Raw genomic sequence first — 23,106 nt, 5'->3', positions numbered from 1 at the left:
TGTTGTTTGTGCTGCTGGTGTTGGGGCTGATTGTGGTGGGATTCTGAGGACCAAAGTGAGAGAGTATAAAGGGCACCCATGCTGATGGAATAGATGGCAGGTGAAGTAGAGATGACAGAAGCGATTTGTCAATGGTGAGAGAGGTAATGAGGTCAGACTGGATGGAGACTTGTGTAAAGACTTGCAGCATAGTGAATCTGTTGTGGAAATGCAGTGAGAAAGAGTTTGTGGCTGAGATAAGATATCTCTGTAAGGTGGGAGCTTTAACTGTACACTTGAAGCTGTCAACTCAACAACTGATTCGATGGCCACTGAATTCCCGCATCAGCTTGACAGACCTGGTCCACGACCAGCGTGGACCCCATGGGCGAGCTGTCAAATGCAGAAGGTGAGCTGAAATTAATTCTTAAGTGGCTCTAAACAAGCCACTAATTACCTGAATTGGTCCCCCGCTGTGAACCCGCCGCTGCGTGTTGGGTCTGCTTAGCGCTGACAGACCTGACATCGGGGAAAGGCGCATGGCAGCGGATTCACAGTGGGGTCCTGACACACTGGGGGAAGAAAAACACTTTCTCACCCGACCCGTCACCGATCGCGCCCGCTGACCCCCCGCTAAATCCAGCCCAATGTAACTGTAAATTGGACGTATGATCCATTGAATTTCCATATAATCTTAAATGTTATAATAGAGATACTGGGCTCGATTTTCATTGAGCCGTGGAGTCGGGCTTGGAGGTGTGCGGGGGGGGTTAAAATCGCAAAAACTGGTGGGTGGGACCGCCCCCCGGCCTGGTTTCCGACTCCGAGCAATTTTAACTCAGGCGTGTCTGATGGTCCCGACTCCGTCCCGCATCCAACAGGCGGGACTAGTCTTTAAGGCCCTTAACAACCACTAAATGGCCTCTATAATCCAATTTTGAAAGGCCCTTGCGAATTTAACCCTTTTCCCACATGAAACACGCCTGGTGGGAAACACGAATGTGAAACCTGGCGGGAGCACTATTGGATTGCTGACTATCAACTGCAGGTCAACCATTAAAGAGGAGATTTGATCAGCCATTATTTGCAGGTGGCAGGACTTAGTGGTCTCAGGTCTGGGGCAACTTTTAGAAGGCTTAACCACACCTGTGGAAGGTTGGAGCCTCACACCCATCTCCAGTATGACCTCCTGGGAAACCCCTCTCGCCAACTTCACTGAGCGCTTCCTCAACAGAGGCATATACCAGAAGCATGGGAGCCATTTATTTCCTTCCCATCTGGGCATTAGAGGAGCTCGAGCACCAGCCATGGCAGCAGCAGAACCATGAGCAACAGCAGCACCAACAGCAGGAGCATCAACCAAACACTGAAAAATGGCCTCAGAGCACACCTATCCCAGGGGTGTGCATTTGACAAGGTCCTCCTCCACACACTGCTGCACTACAGAGCCTCCCAGCATTCCACTACAGGGGTCTCACCCGCATCCCTCATGCTAGGCCGTGAGCTCATGCTGCCCCTTGGCAGGCTCCACCCCTCGCTAGTTCAGAGCCCTGCTCCACGGGCTCAAGCCACAGTCGCCAGACAGCAGGAGAAGATGAAACTCCGCTTCGACCAGTCGAAGAGGGCCAAGGCGCCCAACATCTCAGTCTCCGATTGGGTCAGAGTCCGTAGGCCTCACCGCAACAATAAGATGGCCTCATTCTGGTCCTCCCCTCTCCAAATCAGCCACCAACTTGGACCAGCCACTTTCTGCCTCACTGACAGCTCTCGGTGGCATGCCAGCCGCCTTCGGAAGGTGCCAGCACCCCCTGATGCAGGATTACACGGATCTAACCCCCAAGCCTTAACCCCAGAGTGGCGGGATGCACATGTGGCTCAGCCAGCCAACCCTCAAGCAGATATTGTGCCTCAGCCACAACCTCACCAGTCCCCACCTCGGCTTGCTCCTCATCAGTCCCCACCTCGGCCTGCTCTTCACCAGTCCCCACCTCGGCCTGTTCGTACACGTTCTCGCCCTGGCCACCTACAGGACTTTGTCATTACATTTCATGTTTGAAATTCTGTGAGGGGGGAGGAAATGTTATGTCTGCGCACTGGGTTACAGTGCTGCATTAGAATTACTCTAGCACATGAAGTTTGACAGTGCTGTTATCGTTATATTATGTCTGACATTGGTGATAGGTACTCGATTGGCTTGGCCTGTAGGGGTTAGTTGGATCGGGCATTAAAACGACACGAGTTGATTTCTACATGCTGTCATTGAGTTACCCTTGCAAACTCAACAGCGACAACATTGCTGCCCGGGATGCAAGGGACGCACTCATCCTGGCCAGATTTGCTTAGCCTAGTCAAACAAACACTTTTGCCTCGCAGCGTCTTACCAGAGCATTGACAATGGCCAAGAACCAGAGGATTCCTAGCACTCTGACCACCATACTGACAGTTGCAAGTATGCCTAAGCCCTCAATGTGGAAGTCCCACTAGCGAAATGACAGACGATACAACTGCACTATTTGCCATCAGAAATTTTATGTACATTGCCGAAGTGATGGCATTTTTGCAGTAAACACAAAATTGCACCTAAGTAACTACCCTTGTGACTAGTTATGCAGAATTTTCCTCTTACGCGTGCTCCTACGTGGTGCCTCCCCTGTGGCTTCAGCAGATGTGGAGGCCCCTTGCTCACTTTGCTGCTGCTCCTGTCTCGACACCTTTGGTGGGCGTCCTCTGGGGTGGCGAGCCTATGAGGGCTCATCAACAGTCTGCTGCTCCTGCGGCTGTGCAGGGGTTGAGACGCCTATCTCACTTGGGTGTGGACTCCGGTGGGGCTCTGACTGAGGGCTTTGCAGTGGCATAGAAGTGTGAGCGCTTGGAGAGGAGCCCCCACTTCCTTGAGGTCTGCCACCAACCTCCCTCTCATGGGTCAGGTCCCCCCTCAGCACCTGCAAGTGGCTGTAGAGCACCTTGCTGCACATCAGGGGGGCCATGGGGACCCGTATCTGCAATGGCAGTCCTACTCAGAAGGACTTCCATGAAGGTCTGATTTCTCTGTTCAATAGATGTCCATCGTTCCTCAAGAGGTGTCATTCTATTCTGAACAATGACCATGTCTTCCATACCCTGGCGATTAAGCTCCTCCATGGCCGTAGCCATCCTCTCCTCTACAGTAGCCATCCTTTCCACGGAGGTTGCCATCCTTTCCGTAGTGATGCGTTCATGTGCCAATGACTCCACAAAGGCTCTGGTCATGTTCGCTATGGACTCCTCCATTCGCTCCACACTCGCAGCGACCCTAGAGACAAAACCTGCCAGAGACTCCTGCATCTGTTCCTGGAGTTCCATCATTGCTGATCTTATGGATGGACCCAGAGGCAGAGGGTCGACGTGCTGCTGAGCCGAACTGGCAGAGTCCTGCGCCCTCCGACGAGGACTCTTCACTGCTGTCCCTGTTTCCACAATCTGCTGATGCTCACTTGTGAGCTGTGATACACCAGGTGACAACACTCCTCTATGTCCCGAAGGTCCCACCGAGGTGCAAGTGTCTGCGCTGGTGCTGGGTGCGCTGAATTCTGCTGACGTTGCGCCCTCAGAGGTCGCAGCTTCCTCTGAGGAGTCTGGCTGCTCAGCCTCTTCCTGGCTAGGGGGGACGGATGCTTGTGATGGTCCTGTGGGGGAGTAAAGGAAAGTCAGAGATGTGATGCAAAGGCTACATGCACATAGCTTTTTGCAGATGCTCATAAGTGCATCTGTTACAGCTTCACAATCATTATCAGCGACTCATGCAATGTCAAAGAGAGAGATGGGAAACTTTTCTGTCACCAGCTTGATGTGTTGCACCCCTCTGTCCGTCCCCCACGCGCAAATCATCCTCAATGCCCATAATTTCCAGGATGGCCTCCTCCCAATGGGGTCAGGTGGGCTATTGAGGCTGTCCCTCCTCCTGTCCTGGCTCGCTCTCTTTTGTTGTGAGCTCTCTTTTCCTGCAATGAGGGAGACAAGTGGAGGTTGAGTGAGGATGAAGGAGTGGGTGTAGAGATTGCATAGCATAGATACTTAGAAGGAGACAAAGATGGAGTGAGGTTGCAAGACCAAGGGCCCTCCCTGTGTGTTATCAGTTGTGTTCAAAGCATCAGAGTGATAGGGAGTGTGAGGGCTGCATGGTGGAATAGTTACGTGAATGTGAGCATAGAGAGAGAGGGAATGGCCAGGGGTACATGGATGTCAGTGTCAAGTGGGATGTGGAGGAAGAGATTGCTAAAGCTGAGTGCTGGTGAGGAAAGGCAATGGGGATCAGATTGAGGGTGATGGGAAATTCATACTCACTTTTCCAGTGCGCTGAAGGTCATGAAATCTTTTCCTGCACTCTATCCAGGTTCTGCGGGTGACTCCCAAGGAGTTGACCTCCTCAGCCACCTGCATCCACTTTGCCTTGGTCTAAGTGGCAGGCCTCTTCCTCCCTGATGAAGGGAAGAGCACCTCCCTGTTGGCCCTAGTCCCACCGACTAATGCCTGCAGTGCCACCTGGTCAAAGCGAGGAGCTGATCTTGCCCTCCCGCTTGTCATATTTGCTGCAGCTCCCTCACACTGCACAGTCAAGAAGCTTGGCAGTCTGCAGAAGAAGCAAGGCTTGCTGTGGACCTTAAATGCAGCAGCAATGATGACGTCATCGGAGGGGACTTTCAGTCATGAAAAACCCATTTGCAAAGGCTTCCCACACGCTGGAAGTCAATTGGCCAATTCAGTTAAAATTGCATCAATCTCCCACATCCATTTAGATTTGTGTGGGAAACACGGACTTCGGATAACACGACACCATCCCGCACCTGAGTTAAAATCCCCCCCACTGTGTTTTTGTCAATAGTTCTTGGCCACTTCATTCTGTGTTTAACAGGTTTTGAAGCATTTCCTTTTCGAGAACACCATCCAATAGTCTTCTAACCCATGCAGAATATCACTGAAGAGATTATTCAATACAAAGTATCTGCTCCCAGACTGCTGTAAGAATGCTGGGTTTCGGTACATCCTTGCTAGGAACTGTCTGGGGTTTACTTCCCAGAATTGGCCTAGTAGTGAGTGATGCCTGAGTCAGTTTGTTGAAGTACCTTATATTAACCAGTTTGGATTAAACTTAAGTTTTAGTTTCCAACCCTCAATTCGGATACCTGCAAGCTACTGAGTGAATGAATTCAAACTTTCTTGCCAAATCATCAAAGACAGAGTCAGACAACCAGTCATGCACTCTAAGACTATTTATTGCTTAGAAAATCACAATTTAAGGTTAAAGATGTATACACAAATCTATATATATAAACGGATACTTCTTTCTGTCTGTCTATCTGTCTGTCCTTCTGTCTGTCTGTCCTTCTGTCTGTCCTCACGTGTGCGTCTGTCCGGCTATGCGCTCGAAAGTTATAGAGCGTACCTACGCGTGCGTTACGTCGAAAGAAAGCTTACCTTTCCGAAACGGTGGTAAGCGTATTTACGTTTCGGCCGGACAAAAATCGCGCCCGCGGTATCCGAAAAACGTTCAAAATTCCGCTCATTAGCATCTCATTATCCGCTCATTAGCGACAGAGTGACCTCGAGGTCGACCAATCATATGCCGGGTTCCTGGCGCGTGCGGCCGGGCCCTCCTACGGTCGAGTGACGGGACGACTGACCAATCCTACGCTTTGGTGACCTGACGGTCGACCAATTGGTGCGTGTGTGGGCGGGCCTTATCGTTCTGAACCGAGGTGAGTCGCCGCCATCTTGATTCCAAACTTTTCCTTTCTTTTTCCCGCTTTCTGCGTCTTTCAAAAAACCGTTGCTTTTAAAACACATGGGGCTAGATTTTCAGTATAGACAGTTTTGGGGCGCTAACCTTAGCGCCCGCCCGAAGTTAGCGCCCGCCCCAAAGTAGCGCCCCGTTGCCGGAAATTCAGTAGCTTCGCCCTAAGAGGTTGGTGGAGCGCTAAAAGAGGCGTTCCACTACTATCTTTAGGCGCTAAGCCGGCGGTGCAGAGCGCTGCGCACGGCAGACACTCTGGTGCCAGTGAGCTCTTAAAGGGGAAGGGTGCATGTGTTTTTTGCAAAGGCAGAGTCTGGGGGGGAAAGGAGGAGGAGGAGGAGGAGGAGGAGGAGGAGGAGGTCGGGAACATAAATACACCATTCACAACACACTGGATCCGTCCATTATAGTGCAGGAGGAGGGCCCTTTAATTTGCGCTCCCCAGGGTGTGTTGCGTTCCATTTTACGAACGCTCTGGACGCCAGCCGCACAATCGGGCGGTCCGACTGAAGTTTGTATTCGGGGCGGCCAAAGGGCGTTGCACGAGGATGTGACGTCATTTTCTGCGCGCGCAGCCGGGCGGCCGCTAAACTTTGCGCCGGCGCTAACGGGCAACTTAATTTGGGGCGGGGCGCAAACTGCGCTGCGCCCAGGCGCTACACGCATAGCGCCCGAAAATCACTTCTCTTAAGGCGCTAACTGCTGGCGCAAGCAACTGAAAATCTAGCCATATTGTTTTTAAAAAAAGTTAATTACTTTCTAAATCTTTTATCTAATCTCATTAATTTTCCTACCTTTCCCCGTTTTTCCAGGTAGGCCTCGAAGCCTCGGCCTCTCCTCCGCACCCACGCCCGAGCTAGGCACCTCCCGGCCCCAGTCAACAAGCGGCCCCCAATCGCCACCATCTTTGTGAAGGCTGGAGGGGCGGGCCTCAGCCGAGCGCCGCTACCTTAGTAAAGGGTGCGCATGCAGCAGGAGCAGCTGAGATGCGGCGTCTCTCTCTGTTCCCCGCTCGGCTCGGGCGGAGGGGGCGGGGCTCTCGGGAGTGCTGATCTCGGGCGGGGCTTGGAGAGCGGGAAGGGTTACCCCGGCAACCGGGCCCGCCGGCCGTCTCTCACAGCCGTAATCGGCGCTCTTCAAGCCAGCTCGGGAGGGCGGGGCCATGTCAGTGCGTGGGGCGGCACGGAGCTCTGTGGAGCCATCGCCGGCGCTGGGCTCGGGTGCTTTGTGGCCTGCGGCCGAACAGCGGCTGCGGACCTCGAGCTGACCGGGGCGCTGGACTCGGCTGGGCCATGTCTTTGCGGGTGTTCGCCTCGGCCAAAGGCATCAGGGTGACGGCCGACGGGAACGCGTTCATCCAGGTGCCGAGGCCCGGGCCCCGGGGCGGAAAAAGGGATTGGAGCGGGGGATGAGGGCTCGGGCAGGGGAGAGGGAGAGGGGGGAGGAGGGAGGAAGGGGGTAGGGAGGTGGTGAGAGGGAGGAGGAGGGGGTAGGGAGGAGGGGAGGAGAGGAGGAGGGGGAGGAGGAGGAGGGGGGGAGAGGAGGGGAGAGAGAGAGGGTGGGGGGAGGGGAGAGAGAGAGGGTGGGGGGAGGGGAGAGAGAGAGGGTGGGGGAGAGAGAGAGAGAGGGTGGGGGAGGGGAGAGAGGGTGGGGGAGGGGAGAGAGGGTGGGGGGGGAGAGAGAGAGAGAGGGGTGGGGAGGGGAGAGAGAGAGAGGGTGGGGGGAGGGGAGCGAGAGGGTGGGGGAGGGGAGCGAGAGGGTGGGGGGAGGGGAGCGAGAGGGTGGGGGGAGGGGAGCGAGAGAGGGTGGGGGGAGGGGAGCGAGAGAGGGTGGGGGGAGGGGGAGCGAGAGAGGGTGGGGGGAGGGGGGAGGGAGAGGGGGAGGGCAGTGGGGGAGGGAGAGAGGGGGGGAGGGAGGGAGAGAGAGTAAAGCAGGGAGAGACAGGGGGGAGGGAGAGAGAGAGGGTGAGGGAGGGAGAGCGTGAGGAGAGGGGGGGGGGAGAGTAAAGGAGGGAGAGAGAGGGTGAGGGAGGGAAAGAGTGAAGGGGTGGGACAGGGAGGGAAAGAGTGAGGGGGTGGGAGAGCTTACCTTCTTCCTTCCTTCGCAGGGGGTCCATCGGGCCACCTTCCCCCCCGTCGCGCTCTCTCTCTCCCCCCCCCCCAGTCGCGCTCTCCTCTTCGCCCCTCCCGCCCAGTCGCTCTCTCTCTTCCCCCCCAAGTCGCTCTGTCTCTTTCCCCCCCAGTCGCTCTCTCTCTTTCCCCCCCAGTCGCTCGCTTCTCTTTCCCCCCCAGTCACTCTCTCTCTTCCCCCCCCAGTCGCTCTCTCTCTTCCCCCCCCCAGTCGCTCTCTCTCTTCCCCCCCCAGTCACTCTCTCTCTTCCCCCCCCCAGTCGCTCTCATCTCTTCCCCCCCAGTCGCCCTCTCTCTTCCCCCCAGTCGCTCTCTCTCTTCCCCCCCAGTCGCTCTCTCTCTTCCCCCCCCAGTCGCTCTCTCTCTTCCCCCCCAGTCGCTCTCTCTCTTCCCCCCAGTCGCTCTCTCTCTCTCTTCCAACAACAACACGCCCTCGAAAAAGCCTCGACACCGCCGGGCACTCCAGCTAGTACCTAATAATATGAATGGATATAGTCAGAGTTATTGCCTCCCCCTTCTGTTCTTCAAACCTGATGAATGTGGAGAGCTGTGACCGTCATTGTATCACTGAAGCATGACTTTCTTTGGAGTGGGACAGACTTGGGCCTTGACATTAACCACCCCCCCCCCAACAACAGGTGGGAGAGGGTTGTGGGAGGGTTAAAGAGTTAAATATGGGGAACATGACACCAACATGCCATGCATGCACCCACTGCATTTTTTACAGCAGAATATACCTAATGGTCCCTGGCTGCGGCCCCTGCCACTGGTGTTCCCTCCTGCCCACTGGCCAGGCTGTCCATTCGGCCCAGCTGCTGGGTGGGAAACAGAGTAAAAAATGTTAATGAGACCCTGCCATTAATTTCAGCAAGACTGCCGCATTCCTGGCCTTGCCGGGTTCTTCGTTTTTTTTGGTCTTACGCACCTTCCTCGCCTCTCCGTAAATATCAGGGCCTTTGTATTTGCAATTCTTATGACCACCCCACCCCCCCACTCCACTACTGATCCGTCTTGGATTTTCTTGAATTTTTCACATGAATGGAGAGATGTGACATGTTTATATTCGATTTGGTGTTATCCAAGTGGTTTGAGTTTTCCAAATGGTTTTTATGACACCATTAAGTAATGTCTTGTGTATACACAAATCTTCTTGGTGTAATTAACATAGAGGTTACTAGCTGAAAGCCTTTCCCCAGCATTCAGTTCAATAGCTGAACTCCATCATGTCTGGTCAACCTTCAAGCTAAATAGGCACTTTACAGGCAGTTAACAGGGTATTTAGCCTTACGAATCTCGAAGGCATCCTTCAGGCAATCTACGGGAAATCTTTCCTACACTGCCTGTGACTAGCAGTTTTAATGCATAAAAAAGAACAGGAGAGAATTGAGAGAAACCAGTAAGTATATAGGTTTATATGAAGTAATATTTAGAATTATATGATGATTTATGAAGTACAGTAATGAGCTGATTCAGTGGTCCCATCATGATGGCAGCAGGACCACTGCTTTTCAGTTGCAAAGCACCATTACCAGAGACTCCAGCTCATTTGAAGTCAAATCATTTAAACATTTACACAAACGCTCCATGTGCAGATTACCTGGTATGTAGGAGAACACTTGAGTCAATGGGCAGGATATCAGGCAAAAGATAAAAGGATGATCAGAGGGGCAAAGAGACCTAAAAAAAATGCTGCACAGGTAAAACATAACAGTAAAATGTCCTTTCCGTACTATAACAGCAAAGGAGAAGAGCTACGAACATCAGAAGATGCAAATGGGCTTGAAACTGAGGAATGGTAAATATTCTGAATGATTACTTTCTCAAAGCATTTATAAGGGAAGACATGAACAATACGCCCTCCCCCCCCCCGAAAAAAATGTACCAAGGCAAAATTCAGGTCTTTGATATAAATGAGAGAGAAATCCTCAAAGGGCTGAAGGGGCTTAAAACAAATAGATTGTCAGTTAGGTGTTAATTAACTCATGTTTAGAAGAACTAGCAAGGAGATGTGTGAGTCACTGACAATCATTATGAGGGATCAGTGGGCACTTAGGAGGTATCAGTAGATTGGAATCAGGCTAGTGAGATACCCATATTCAAAATAGGTGACAAAATGGACTCCAGCAACTACAGATCCATTAGTCTTACTTCACATCCATATAAAGTAATGAAGCTGATTATCGGGAGTAAACTTGAGAATTATATATACAAAAACAACCCAGTCAACGTGGCTTTAGATAGGGAAAATCCTTCCTCACCACCCTCCTTGATTTCCTTGAGGAAGTGACAACCGAAGTTGATTGTGGTAAACTCAACGATGTTGTGTACTTAGACTTCCAAAATACATTTGATAAAGTTCCACAGGAAAGAATACTAATTAAACTCAAAGATGTGAGAATTCAGGGAAAAACGTGGTTATGGATAAAAGTAATTTCATCTCCCTCCTATTTGGTCCCACCATCTACCTGCATTGGGAGCCTTGATTCCAACCTTTGGGGCATTTTTTCCCCTTTAAAGTCCCTCGCCGACTCTTCTGGTGCTATAACAGCCTCCCTGATGGAGTTTCCTCTGTTGAACTGCTGGGCTTCCTCTTGATGGCAGGAATCTCCTCAGCCTGCCGTGCATATATTATAAGCAACGACCCAGAAATTGGATTGGGGAGGATACGGAGGGGTGGGTGGAAGTCCTGTCCTGCCAGAATTCCAGCGCGAAGAGGAGAATTCTATCCCCAGGAGTTTTGGTAGACTGAATGTTCACCTAATGCAGAGCAACAATCAACAAAACCAAAAGAATGCTGAACTATATAGCCAGAACAATGGAATACAAGTCAGAGAAAGTCATGATCAAACTGTATAGTGCAGTACATTGTGACTCAGGCATACTAACCTGCGTGCCTGATTTTGTGAGCCGTATCGAGACACCACATTGCCAGCACTGCCTCGCAAAATTAGGGTTTAAATGTTGTAACAGTAATTACAAAATTATAGATAATATTGTCTTCATTAGGATCAGTGCTTTCTTTTATGTTTGAGAGTTTTTATTGAATTATTATTTTACTGGGTATATATACTACAGAAAAAGTATGATTGAGACTTTCTTTTGATGAGTGTTACTTAGTTTTCTGATGGAGTGTATGTTCTGTAGGATTTTGTGTCCAATAATGTGTACATTTTGCTTTGGTGAGAATTCACTTTAGTACAAGGTGCTTGCCAGCTGAGTGATTGGTTACCTTGTTGGTTTTTATTAGCGAGAGTAATGTTGCTACATTCTTTGTAACATGACAGGTTTTGCTGCAGTAGATTGTGTATATTGCTCCTCCTTGTTATTGTCAAGATATTTTAATCAAAAAATGAGGATTCATTCTTTTTCGCTAAGCATTTTTTAAAGCAAGTATATTTTTATCCTTCCAACTGAGAATTTTAATTGATGACTTTTGCTTCCAAAGCAACAGCCCCAAAGTTCCGACATCTACTTGAATAGCAAGAAACAGATAGAGCTCTGTGAATCGGAAATCCAGTACCTAAAGAGTTGTATGGAGTGTGCTCAAGACACAATCAGGAGTGATGAGGCCACCATTGAACAACTGAAGGTTACTATTGAGCAAAAGTCCACAAAGGAGGAATTGCACAAGGCAGATCGGCAAAATCTGTTGGAAGAAATTAAATGTTACCAAAGGAGATGCCAGGTATTTGGGGATACAAGTAAACACTGGTTGAAACATTGTCTAAAGTTATATCCTTTTACTTAAGAATGTCACAACAAAGGAAAATAAACATCCCAATAGCAAAAAAGAAGTTGGTCAGGAACAAGTTTTCCATAATGTATGTTACATTATTAAGCAAGCACTTTATATATGGTCTGTTTTCAATTAGTAAGATTAACTGTGCCATTAGTTGTTCAACGAAGCAAGGTCAATAGTCATTTATGCATTTAGGCCATGCAGTCAAAACAAGTATAACCAGTATAATGCTTTCATTTCTTTCACTGATTTGATTACCTAGCTGTGCTGTTAATGCCACAGAAGCATTGGTGGTACTCCTGCGAAGAATGACGAGCAGCACTAGTAACTTTTGGTAATACCATGCTGTTGTTCACAAGCTACATCTAACTACAACCTGCTTATAACTCACATTCTAAAGTTAATTGCTCCCCATGATTGATTTAGGAAAATATATTGGCCCAGAAATTCGGGTCTCCACGGGTGAGTATGCACGGGGTACTCACCCGTAGGCCCAATGGAAGTGCCGGTTTCCTGCATGCACTGTGCATGCGCGGGAAACCGGCACTTCCGTTCCCCTGAAAGCAGGGGTTCAGAGGTCGAACGCATGCGCGGGAGAGGCTGCGCGTGCGCATCGAACTTCGTTTTTTTTTTACAGGTTTTCCCGGGAAGGTAAGCCTGCAGAATTTAGAAATGCAAGGTAAGTGGTGAATTAATTAAAATTAAAACATTTTCTCTGCAGGTTTATTATTTTTAAATACTTTAAAGCAAGGTAAGTTTACTTTTAGCCCTGTTAGAAAATAAAATTATTTTTCAAAAAATGTAAATTATTGTTTAAAATAGTTATTTCATTTAATTTATAGTTTATTTAAAAAATGTGATGTTTTTTAAAAATTTATTTGAAGATTTAATGATGTTTTGTAAGAAGAAAGGGCCCGTAGTATTTCTAAATTTGACAGCACTTCCTGTCAGACTTATGAATGGAGCATTCCCTGCTCCAATTGGCTCCCCATGGCCCACGTGATCCCAGGGGACGCTTCGAACTAACTGCGCCCCTGGGATATGCAAGCACTGTGCGCCGGCAGCTGGACCAGGCCCCGGATCGGAATTCCACGGGGGGCCAGCGCGCAAGGTAAGTGCAGATCAGGGGCTTGCACCAGCGGGAAGCCCCCGACCCAAATTTTTGGGCCGATAAACTTTAGATGTTGATATCTTAATTAAATGCAATGTATGACATTTTTGTAATAAAAACAGAAAATGCTGGAAATACTCAGCAGGTCAGACAGCATCTGTGGAGAGAGAAACAGAGTTAACGTTTCAGGTCGATGACCCTTTGTCAGAACTCTGACATTTTTGTGTTTGTTTCTGTTTTTTGGGTCAGGATGATTTTCTTCTTCTAACTGCTGTACAATAAAATATTTAGCGAACATAATCAACTAGCTTGGACAAAATGCTTACATAAAATTATGTGCCTTTCTCCCCTCACTCATCAATTTTGATCATTTATTCTTCCCACAAAAGGTAGGTGACCAGTTTTCACTTTTTATGTACAAATTTGCTGCATATGGAATTGCAGTTTTGAATCCATATTCAACATCGCTAGTGCACAGTGCCATAATATCATTGGAAGTGGTTCCATTGCTGCTGAATTTGCCCACTTATACTGCGGGGTGGATTCAACAGCAACGAATAACTGTGCATACATGGCAGGTGCATTTGCCCCAAAGTTGTGAATGCAAGTTGAACAAACTGCACACATGTAAATCTCAATTTAAGATTTGCACATATGCAGTTGGTACAAAGCTGCTGATGTCTGGTGAAGGTCTGTACAGGCCAGCAACACCATGGCAGTTTCGTGGCCTGTACAGGCAGGCTGGAAGACGGACATAAAATAGCAGACCCAACCTTATTGTCATTGTGGTTGGAGATACCAGTTGAAAATTCTTCTCAAAGGGAGTCTCGATGCCTTCAAAGGCACTGGCGTCCCTAGGGTAGACTTTTCAAGTTGTTGCCTATGGCAAGGTATATTGCCCGCTACAAATGCATATTGAAAAATCGCAGGTTTTTTTCTGTGACTGGCTGATGACAGGAAAAAAATCTACTTTTCTCTGTGTGCTTTACACTATTGCCTTTGAAGGCATGTTTTCCATCGGATGCAGCCATGTAAAGTCAATGAGATTAGGTGCTAAAAGATGAAGACCATTGATCTTGCAGCATAAGGTGGTAATCTGAGTCAAATATTGTTTTTGTGTATCTAGCAAATGGAATCGGAACTTTCAGAGCTGCAAATTGAATTGCAGTCACGGGATGATCTACTGCAAGTGACTGACATGGAGCAAAAACAACTGCGGAAGGAGCTAGCCAGGGTCAAAGGATCCATAATGCAAAAAGATAGTGTCATTAGGTGAGTTTGCACAGGTTAGCAAACTGTCACAGTGTACATTCTGCAGAACCATTTAAAATTATACTTGTGTATATTTTTTGGATGTGAGATATCTGTACTAGAGAAAACTAGAAGTCATATTTTCAGTTGAAAAAGATCTCGGACAAGATTTTCCTCCATGACATCATTGGAGCCTTATTTGCATATTTAAAAAAGGACCTCGCTGATTTCTGGCAGGTGTCCTTCCCACCTGCTCAGAAGAGCAGGTTAAAAGCGGAACCTTTGGGAAGAGATGGAACTTCGGCAGGTAAGTCCCATGGGTAATTTTAACTGCCCACCTGCCCACTTTCGGCTGGACAAGCAGGGTTAAAATAGCCCCTTATGATTTTTGCCTGTTGTATGTTACACACCTTTGACCTGCAAAGGGGCTTTGCCATGGAACAGGCAGACGATGACAACAGCAGTCAGAGGCAGAAGACAATTCTGACCGAAGACTTGTCTTTCGGTGTTTGCTTTACACTATTGAACACTTACACAAGAGTTGTAAGGCAAACTGTAATAGAGAGCAGTTGGTTAAGTTCCTGAAACACCCATTGCACAATAGCCATTCTGCACATATTCCCATTACCCATGTCATATAAAGTATTGGCTCCATACATACATTCAAACCATACCCATGTATGCCATATAATTTCTCTCCAGTGACCTTATTCTACCTCATACTGAAAAACTGTCAGGACACATTTCAGGTTCAGTCATCCTTTACAGTGTATGGTGCAGATGTGTACAGCATGTTTCCCTGTCGTTAAAGTGTATGATGTGTATCTCTGCTTCCAAACTGTGTGCTTCTTCTGAGTGTTCCCTCAGTTGAAAATGGAAGTGGAGCGGATGGCAGTTGGGTGTCTGGCTCTAATGATGGAGGTGACCCAGTGCCTCTTGTGCTGGGTCAGTAAATGGCCCTTCAACTATAGGCACCACTGGTATTACTCTATTGCCTGCCAGTGCCAGTATGTTCAAGGACACATCTGTAATTATTTGATCAGGGTGGGTTGGGATCAGGTTTCCAATTGGGATTGTAGAATTTTCAGGAAAAGGGTGAAGATAAAGTCTCACCAATTTCTATCTATATCTGTTTACATTCCTGCTCATCTTTTGATTCTATTCACTTTCTGTGTAACAAAATTATTTGTAAACATTTTTTCATTAACAACCCCATCTATTATATATGAAAAATGATGAGAACTCTCTGGATTCCAAAAATACTGTGCATCTTGGTGGTGTTGTGACCATGACTTTATAACTTCAACTTGCATACATCAAGTTGGTGCTGTAACTCTCACAGGGCCTTATTTACAGTATTATTCAGCAAGGTTCTTGATGTCTATTTGTTAGCTCTAAAACTAAACCTGGTGTATTAAATTATTAAAATGGAGCAGTAGCAGCTTAATTAGTAGATTTCAATTACCTGTGTATAACAGAGGTGTAATACATGGAGATATTAAGCAATTTTCTTTGCACAGTTTAGTATTAGCTTCACCTTAAGGAAGAAAGAAAATATACGCAGGAGCAATTTCAATACAGTCTACTCCTGTTAATCTGAAGTTTTTGCTCAAAAAACCTAAATTAAACAATTTAAATGAAACAGCACAGGAGGCATTTTTACACCATTTCAATTTGAATTAAGTGTAATTTGAATTGATAGGTGTAGGCTATTTAAAGGACATCCCAACTTAATATTGCCCCTCACAGCAGGTAGCTGCTTCGCTAATGTTATGTAGCATCAATCGGCAGCTTAATTGAAAATTTCTCTAGTTTACTTTCCAGACACGGACCAATTGGGAGATGTCCAAAGCAGAAAAATTCAATACTGGTTAATTACTCAGACAGTATTGAATTTTTTCAGCTTGGATGGCTCCCAGTTGGAATCTTGAACCAGAAAGCTTTGTCAACCTGTGGGTTTCCAATGGAGCCATTTGGGAAAATTCTCACAACTGATGTTAATGGTGCAAGTACCAGCTGAGTGCATAGTCCTAAAATTGCAGGGAAATAAGTAAATACCTCTAGGACTTAAGAGAATGTTTAAAAAAAAAATATCGACCATTTGTTACACTATTAAGGAGGGAGTAGGGAAGTACTTTCTGTTGAAAGTTCTTGCTATACTCTTCCTTCTCCTTTTGAGCGCATGTAAGCTTTTCTAGGTGGAGTAATAGCTTATTGGTTACAAATTTCTGTATTTATTTTCCCCTCATTTCAGTAGAGTTAAATGTGTCTACATCAGTGTTCATGAACCCTTGGAATCCCCCATTTTCCTATTGGGTCAGTACATATTTGTGGGTTTCTATATTTTTTCAAGATTTTTTTGTTAATTTTCTCCCATTTTCTTCTATCCTCTCCTAAAGGGCATTAATTCCTGATAACTATGCTTCCATGGTACCTTACCCAAATAGTCATTCTTCATATGTTAGCCTAGATAGTGAATGTTGGCAGATTATTCAACCACTGAGGGCATCATAACCAAGCTTGATCCTGTTCTCACCTGACATCCAAACACTTCCATACTAGGGCCACTGAGTGGTGATCATGAGCAAGAACTCTGGCTGATTTTCCCTTCCCTAATCAAAGGGTGCTAGGACCAGTTGTAGTACCTCTACTCACACCTCGGGTGAAATCAACTAACTCAACACAGACTGAGAATTAAACTTCGACCTTCTAGTCTTTATAGTTCTGTTAGACACCAGGGCTAACTTTGCTGGGGCACCACTTTTAGCGTCCTGGAAAAATTAGCGCCCCTGCACCGGAACTTCAGTGGTTGCGCCCCAAGAGGGAAGCGGGGCGCTACTGGAAGTGCCCCGCATCCCTCTTGGGGTGCTGCGAGTCAATATTGCAGCACTACATGCCGCAGCGCCACTGCGACACATTGCGCCGCGTTATTGCAGGCCTTCCTCCCCTTCTTAAAGGGGAGGGGCCTTGCGCAGCACGACCCGGGGCCCAGCTGGGCCCCCGGGGATCGGGAGTGCCAGCAAAAGAGCCCGGCACTCAAGAGACGTGCCGGGCTCTTGGAGCGCAGCCGGCACTCAGCGGGGGGGGGCGGGAATGCAGGCAGGTGCTGGCAGGCGGCCAGCAACAAAAATGGCCGCCCTGCACCTCGCCTTTAAATTGCACCTCCCCGGCCGCAGGTAGTGCCCCCTGACGCCGTCGGACATAGCATCCAGCTCCTGCAGTTTCAAAAATATTGTGTGATGCAGAGCATACAAAGACAAGAATAAATTATCGAGATTTAGTTTTGGGAGATAGTAGTCGTAGCAGTGATTCAATTTCAAGCAAGAACAGTTTGACTGGCAGAGGAAATTAATTTCTGATTGGGAGTCATGGCAGCAATCTGTTTTTTGATGGGAGAAGCAATACACAAGTTAAATAAAGGCTGATTTAAGTTGAGTAAAGGATACTTTAAAGCTATGAGAAATTTGTAAACACATTTAGATTAAGGCCTCTGCTGCACAAGGAAATTTAAGGCAAAATAAGAGCAAAGCCATACAGACACTGTGATATGTTTATAGTTGTCAGAACCGAGAAGTTTGGATAGGAATATTATTGTCAAAATTGTTTGCTATTCAAGGAGCTGAAGGGGAAGATCATGCAATTGGGGATTAGTCATTACAAGGATCGGTGAATTCAAAAGACTCATAGATGATACACTGGTGGTATTAGATTCAGAAGCAGAACCAGCTGGAAAAAGCAAGAGAAGTGAAAGGCTGGCAAAGGAGACAGGGATTGGATTATAGCAAGAAGAGGTGGTAAGATAGGAAAGAAGAATACTGTTACAATATAGACATTGGGCCAGTTTGCACTTGCCCATAGACTATGGGCTTTTGCACTGGAAATTCCTGTCAGCTGACCATCCAAAAAGCACAGCGCCATCTGTCGAACATCTGAGACCTGTGAGAACAGGGCAAACAACTGTATCTCCTTAACCAATCAGATTGAAGAATTGTTAGTGAGCATCGCAGAGTCTGAACCAGGAAGTGTCAATTAGAATATTGAATTCAATGTCAAATCAGGTACAGAAAGCAAAATAAAGAGAGGGAAAGAAAGACTGGATTAAGAGAGATTGTTTGGCAAGAAAATGACTTATTAGGCTGTTAAAAGAGTACTTGCACTGGAATTGTCAAGTCCTAACCTTTTCTGGCAAGTTTAGTTTGCATATAACAGGTAAGTCCAGCAACTTCACGCCGTTTAATGTATTTGAATGGTGAGGCTCCTGGTGAGATACCATTTTCACGCAGCTTTTGGAGGAGCAGGGCACCTCAGACAGCAGCTTCCTAATTTCCGTGTTTAACTGCACATGTGCACTTGCTGTCCGGTTTCCACATAGATAATGGTGAGCGCTGTTTGCCTCACTGTTATTTCTACTGCAAAATCCAGCCTAATAACTGTCAAATAGGTTTCAGGCACTGAATGACATGAATGATGTTACTGATGAACAAGAAGGGCAAATTGAGGAAAAATCAGAGTATCTTCATTGATAATGCTGCAATTTGTGGACAGTTATTTTTGTACTGAAAGATGCTAATGGTGGTAATTTGCCTATCATACAAAGGTTGCTGTTATTGAAGAGAGGATGCATAAGCTGGTACAGAGTGGTGATACTCCATGTGGGTATAATGGCATAGGGAAGGAGACACGTGCTCAAAGGTAGTTTTATGTATACTGCCAGTAGATCCGAAGACAGATCAAGTTAACACTAGGTGAGGCAAAGTTTAGTTCAAATTGTAACCTGCTTTGTTCCATGGTAAATGTACAGAGCAATAGGTATGATCAGAGTTGCTTAGTTCAATTGGTACAGCTTTTATTCACGAAACAATCCAAAATAAAGACATGCAATGCTACCCCTACTCTGTTGGTTCAGCTTGCCTAACTTACAGCCCAGGGCAGAACCCCTCTCCTGCAGTCTCCTCAGTCTTTTTTTAACCTTCTCACAGCATTTTGTTGCCTGATTATGCAGCCCTTGTTTCCAAAAGCCAAACTGCCGTTTTAGTTTATAAGATTCTCCTTTATTTTCCCCCACAACCGGCGCAAGGATTTTATCCCTTACAGAGACAAACCAATAAATTATTTGATGTTTGATCTCTGAGAAAACATCTTTGAAATAGCATATTAACTACCTTTTCGCCTGACTTTGGATTCACGGCCTAGCACGGGGCTGTCCTGATAAACTAACCCTTTCAAAGGAAGCTTTAATTAAAAACATTAAATTAACTCCTATCTATATTTTGTCCATGGATAAATGGCCAAAGGATCCTGACATGTGACTGGCTTATCCCAGAAGATGGGAGTGAATCCAAAATATATTGGAAAGACAGGAGAGAAAGGAGACCTTAAGCTCATGATAATTTGGAATTTAAGGATTCTGATTTGATATTTCAGGAGAAGACACAAAATGATTTAGTAAGCAAGCAGGTAGCAGATTGGGTTAGCAACAGGGGACTTGCTAATCAGTGGTAGAGAACGGAGGATGACAGCATATTATATGATGGGAGTATAAGACAATAGCATAATAATGGGTGATAGCAATCATTCCAATATAATCTGCTCTAATGGAAGTGGAGCAGTAGAATAGAACTTGTGGGCTGGATTTTTCCAACCTCGGCGGGTCCAGGGCAGGCGACGTCCGTGCCGTGCGTGGACCCCGCATCTGTCTCGATCCCAGCCTCCAACAAGATTTTCCATTGATGGGGCTTGTTAAGCCCGTCCTGCGAGGTTCCCGGCCAATTAATAGGAAGCGGGTCTGATTACTTAATTTGATGATGCGTCATCAGCCGGTTTCCTTAAAGGGACCACAATCATTTTGACAATTCTGCTGTCAGTGTTCTACAGCATTGAGGTGCTGCAAACACTGACGAGCACTGCACAAAGGTGCACGGCTGCACCCAGGCTCTCCCATGACTCCCTCCATATGCTTATGGAGGGAGTCACAGCACGCAGGGAAGTTCTCTTCCCTTCCAATGGGCAGAAGAGACCTCCCCAGGAGACCAACGCAGCCTGGTTGCACATTGCACAGGAGGGCACAAGCAGGGATGTCATCAGGAGGACCTGGCTGCAATGGCACAAACCTTTCAATGATCTCAGTAGATCACGAAACGTTACTGCAAAGCCACACTCAGCCTCATCCTGCTGTGCCTCTCATCACATCCCCATTACTCTGCCTTCCCTACCCTACTCCTGCACATCCTTACTCACACCAACTTACCTTGCACCTCCACCCATCCCTCTCTATCTACATTATCACTTCCCCATCTCACTAGCTACCCCTCACACTCGCCCTCATCCTTGTCCAATCATACCAACTAACAACACACAAGGGTAGGCTGTTGGGTGTTATTTCCAATGTTCATGTACAGTTTCTGTTAATGTGTTGTCAAACATTGAAATCTTTATTTTCAACACTTTGCCTTCTTGGACAGATCTGTGTGCACCTTTGGAAGTGGCTTAGTGAGTTGCAATGAATGGTGAGGCATAATGGTACCCTCGCAATGGTGATGAATGTGAAAGGAATGGCTTGGGTGTTGTAGGGATGCTTTATGGTGTTGGTGTGGGGTGGTGCCAACCTGGCGCATCATGTGACAGCCAGGGTGTACAGCGTCAACTGAAGTAAATCTGGTCATGATGAGGCCATCCCTGGCCTCCCGGACAGCAATGTGCTCGGGTGCTGATGCCCTGTGTCCTGTGCAGCATCAGGTGATTGCGGAGAAGGTTGGTGCTGTTGTTGGTGCTGTTGGTGATGCTGGTGTGCCTGGTGATGTTGGTGTTGGGGCTGATCATGGTGGGATTCTGAGGACCAAGGTGAGATTTTTTCAAGGGCACCGATGCTGATGGAATAGATGGCAGCTGAAGTTGAGATGACAGAAGCGATTTGTCAGTAGTGAGAGGGGTTGCTCCAAGGAGGTGACACCAGATAGAAAGTTTGCTCCAAACACTTTAAACCTCCATAAATCTGAAAAGTTATTCCAAATCCTGAAGGCTCCAGCCTCTAAGATTGGAAATTGAACAGCTGTGAAATTATAGCTTTTATACCACTTTTGCAGCTGTCAACTGTTTACAGCAATGCAGATTGAGAACCTGACACACTTACCTGATGTGATCCCCGAGCGCCGGGAACCTCGTAAAAAACATGGAAAAATCATTAGGACCTGGTAAAATGCTGCTTAAATACCTTTAAGCAGCTTCTTAAGTATCTCGATTGCCGCTTAGTGCCAGGTCTGCAAACCGCAGGCAGAGCCGGCACTTGAGAAATTAACAAGGAGACGGGTTCAGAGCGGACTTCCGACCCTCTGTCAATCACTGCCATTTTGGCAGCGGACCCGCCTCCGAACCTGCCCTCTGAGCGCCAGCAAAATTCAGCCCTGTGAATGTGATACAGGGTTGTTTTTTTGACCCAATGTGTAATGGATGCCACTGGAGTAATTTGTTCAGAACTAGCTCCCACAAATGATAGAAGTACTGGAGCCTCTAGGGACTAGTGCCGCTATAAGATTATCTGGTAATCAGCACCAAGAAAGGACCAGGACAAAAGTTTAAGGAGACCAGTGGTAAAGGAATAAAGGATGAGCTAAAAGAATTTAACTGAAAAGTATCACTGAAAAATACCTCAGTTCAGGAAAAATTTTATAATTTTAAACCTCTAATGTTGAATATGCGAGTATATACCCAAGAAAATTAAGGGTAAGCTAAACAAGGAGCACCAATTTGCTGAAACTCTTGGAGATAATGGGGGTACAAAAGGTGTTAAGCAAAATACTAAAACATTCTTCTGGAAATTACTGTGAGCAATGTTACCATTCAAACACTTAACATTTTTCTATCAACTTCCTCCCTCTGCTATTTTAATGAGAGCATTAGCCCATTTAAACTAAGCATGTTAACACCTCCCCTGTAATAGAGAGGAATTTAATAAGAGCAGTTAAGCGTATGTCTGCTTTTATGATCACAGTAATTACTAAATTAAAAGAATACTCCGAGAGAAAGTTAGAATTCTAACAGATAAAAATGATAAAACCAAAGAATATGCTCACCAAAGAAGATGGCACTAACTTGTTATCCAGTTTTAATAGTTCAGCCAATATTCCATATTTTGAAATCGGTATGGTAGATTCACTTGATAAATTAACAATTTAAGATTAGCAAATATTCAGGGCCAAATGGCATATTCGATTACAAGATATGGCTAGGGACATGGAAAGCTATTTCTCTCATCCTAGCTTATCCATCCAGAGCATAATCTGTTTCTTAAATGATTCAGGAGTTTTTGCCTTCACTGCTACATTTGGAAGTCCATTCCATGTGTTAATGACTCTGAATAATTAAGAACTTCCTAATGTCAGTCTTAAGTTTGTCTTTTACTAGTTTGAACTTGTACCCCCTTTCTCACCATCAGAATTTAACTTGAAGTATTTCAAATTCTGAAGGAGACTCGGGAGGTAATTTTCTGCTCACTGGCTATCGTCTTTGGGCACCTGTGAGGTTCTGTAAGATTTAACCAAACAAACCCCTCCCCAGCCAGTAACCAACATACTGCCTTGTCTCCTGTAGAGCGCAGGTGGAGCAGCCTTTGGTGGGGCTCTCAGGGGCTCAGGAACCTAGAGGGCATAGGCCAAAAGCATCTCAGCAGTCAGAGCAGGGATCTGAGCAGCCTGTCTCTACCTCTGCTGAAGTCACACAGGATGCACCATGTGGTAGAAGTGGTAGGAAGCATAAGGTCAAGAAATTGTAATTCACCAAGGTTATGCACATGGGTGTTTGAGAAAATGTTAGGTTAAGTTTCCTTTTTTTATAATGGCTCATAAAATTTACTGATTAGCACCACTTCCATGTTTACCCATATTGTGTCCAGAGTGTCAATTTGCTCTTTCACTTGCTTCATGATGAATGTCAAAACATGATGGGATCCATTGGTGGATGAGTGGTTGAAGGACTGTTTAGTGCAAGGGTTTGGGGCTGGGGAGTGGTCCTGGTGGTAGGAGCGGACCGCAGAATTTAATTTCTTACGTTTCACACTAGGTGAACCTTCACGATATTAGGGCATCGTGGCTGGTCTGGCGATGGGTCCCCATCTTCATCCTCCTCCTCTATG

General features: G+C 46.7%; 1 protein-coding gene across 1 annotated transcript in view; it reads left to right on the top strand.

Moving 5' to 3' along the window:
- LOC147111681 (deuterosome assembly protein 1-like) overlaps positions 1 to 23,106 on the top strand; it is a 227,163-nt gene that overhangs the window by 106,675 nt on the left and 97,382 nt on the right. Inside the window, exons 7-8 of the mRNA XM_085998788.1 lie at positions 11,324 to 11,563; positions 13,855 to 14,000. Of these exons, the coding sequence (XP_085854914.1) occupies positions 11,324 to 11,563; positions 13,855 to 14,000 (386 nt within the window). The remainder of the gene's footprint in view (positions 1 to 11,323; positions 11,564 to 13,854; positions 14,001 to 23,106) is intronic.

Source organism: Somniosus microcephalus, chromosome 10 (genome assembly GCF_052327205.1).
Source record: "Somniosus microcephalus isolate GS21.2 chromosome 10, FLI_Smic_1.0, whole genome shotgun sequence".
NCBI classification, from domain to species: domain Eukaryota; kingdom Metazoa; phylum Chordata; class Chondrichthyes; order Squaliformes; family Somniosidae; genus Somniosus; species Somniosus microcephalus.
The sequence above is the reverse complement of the archived record's forward strand: the minus strand, read 5'-3'. Positions and strand labels throughout refer to the sequence as shown.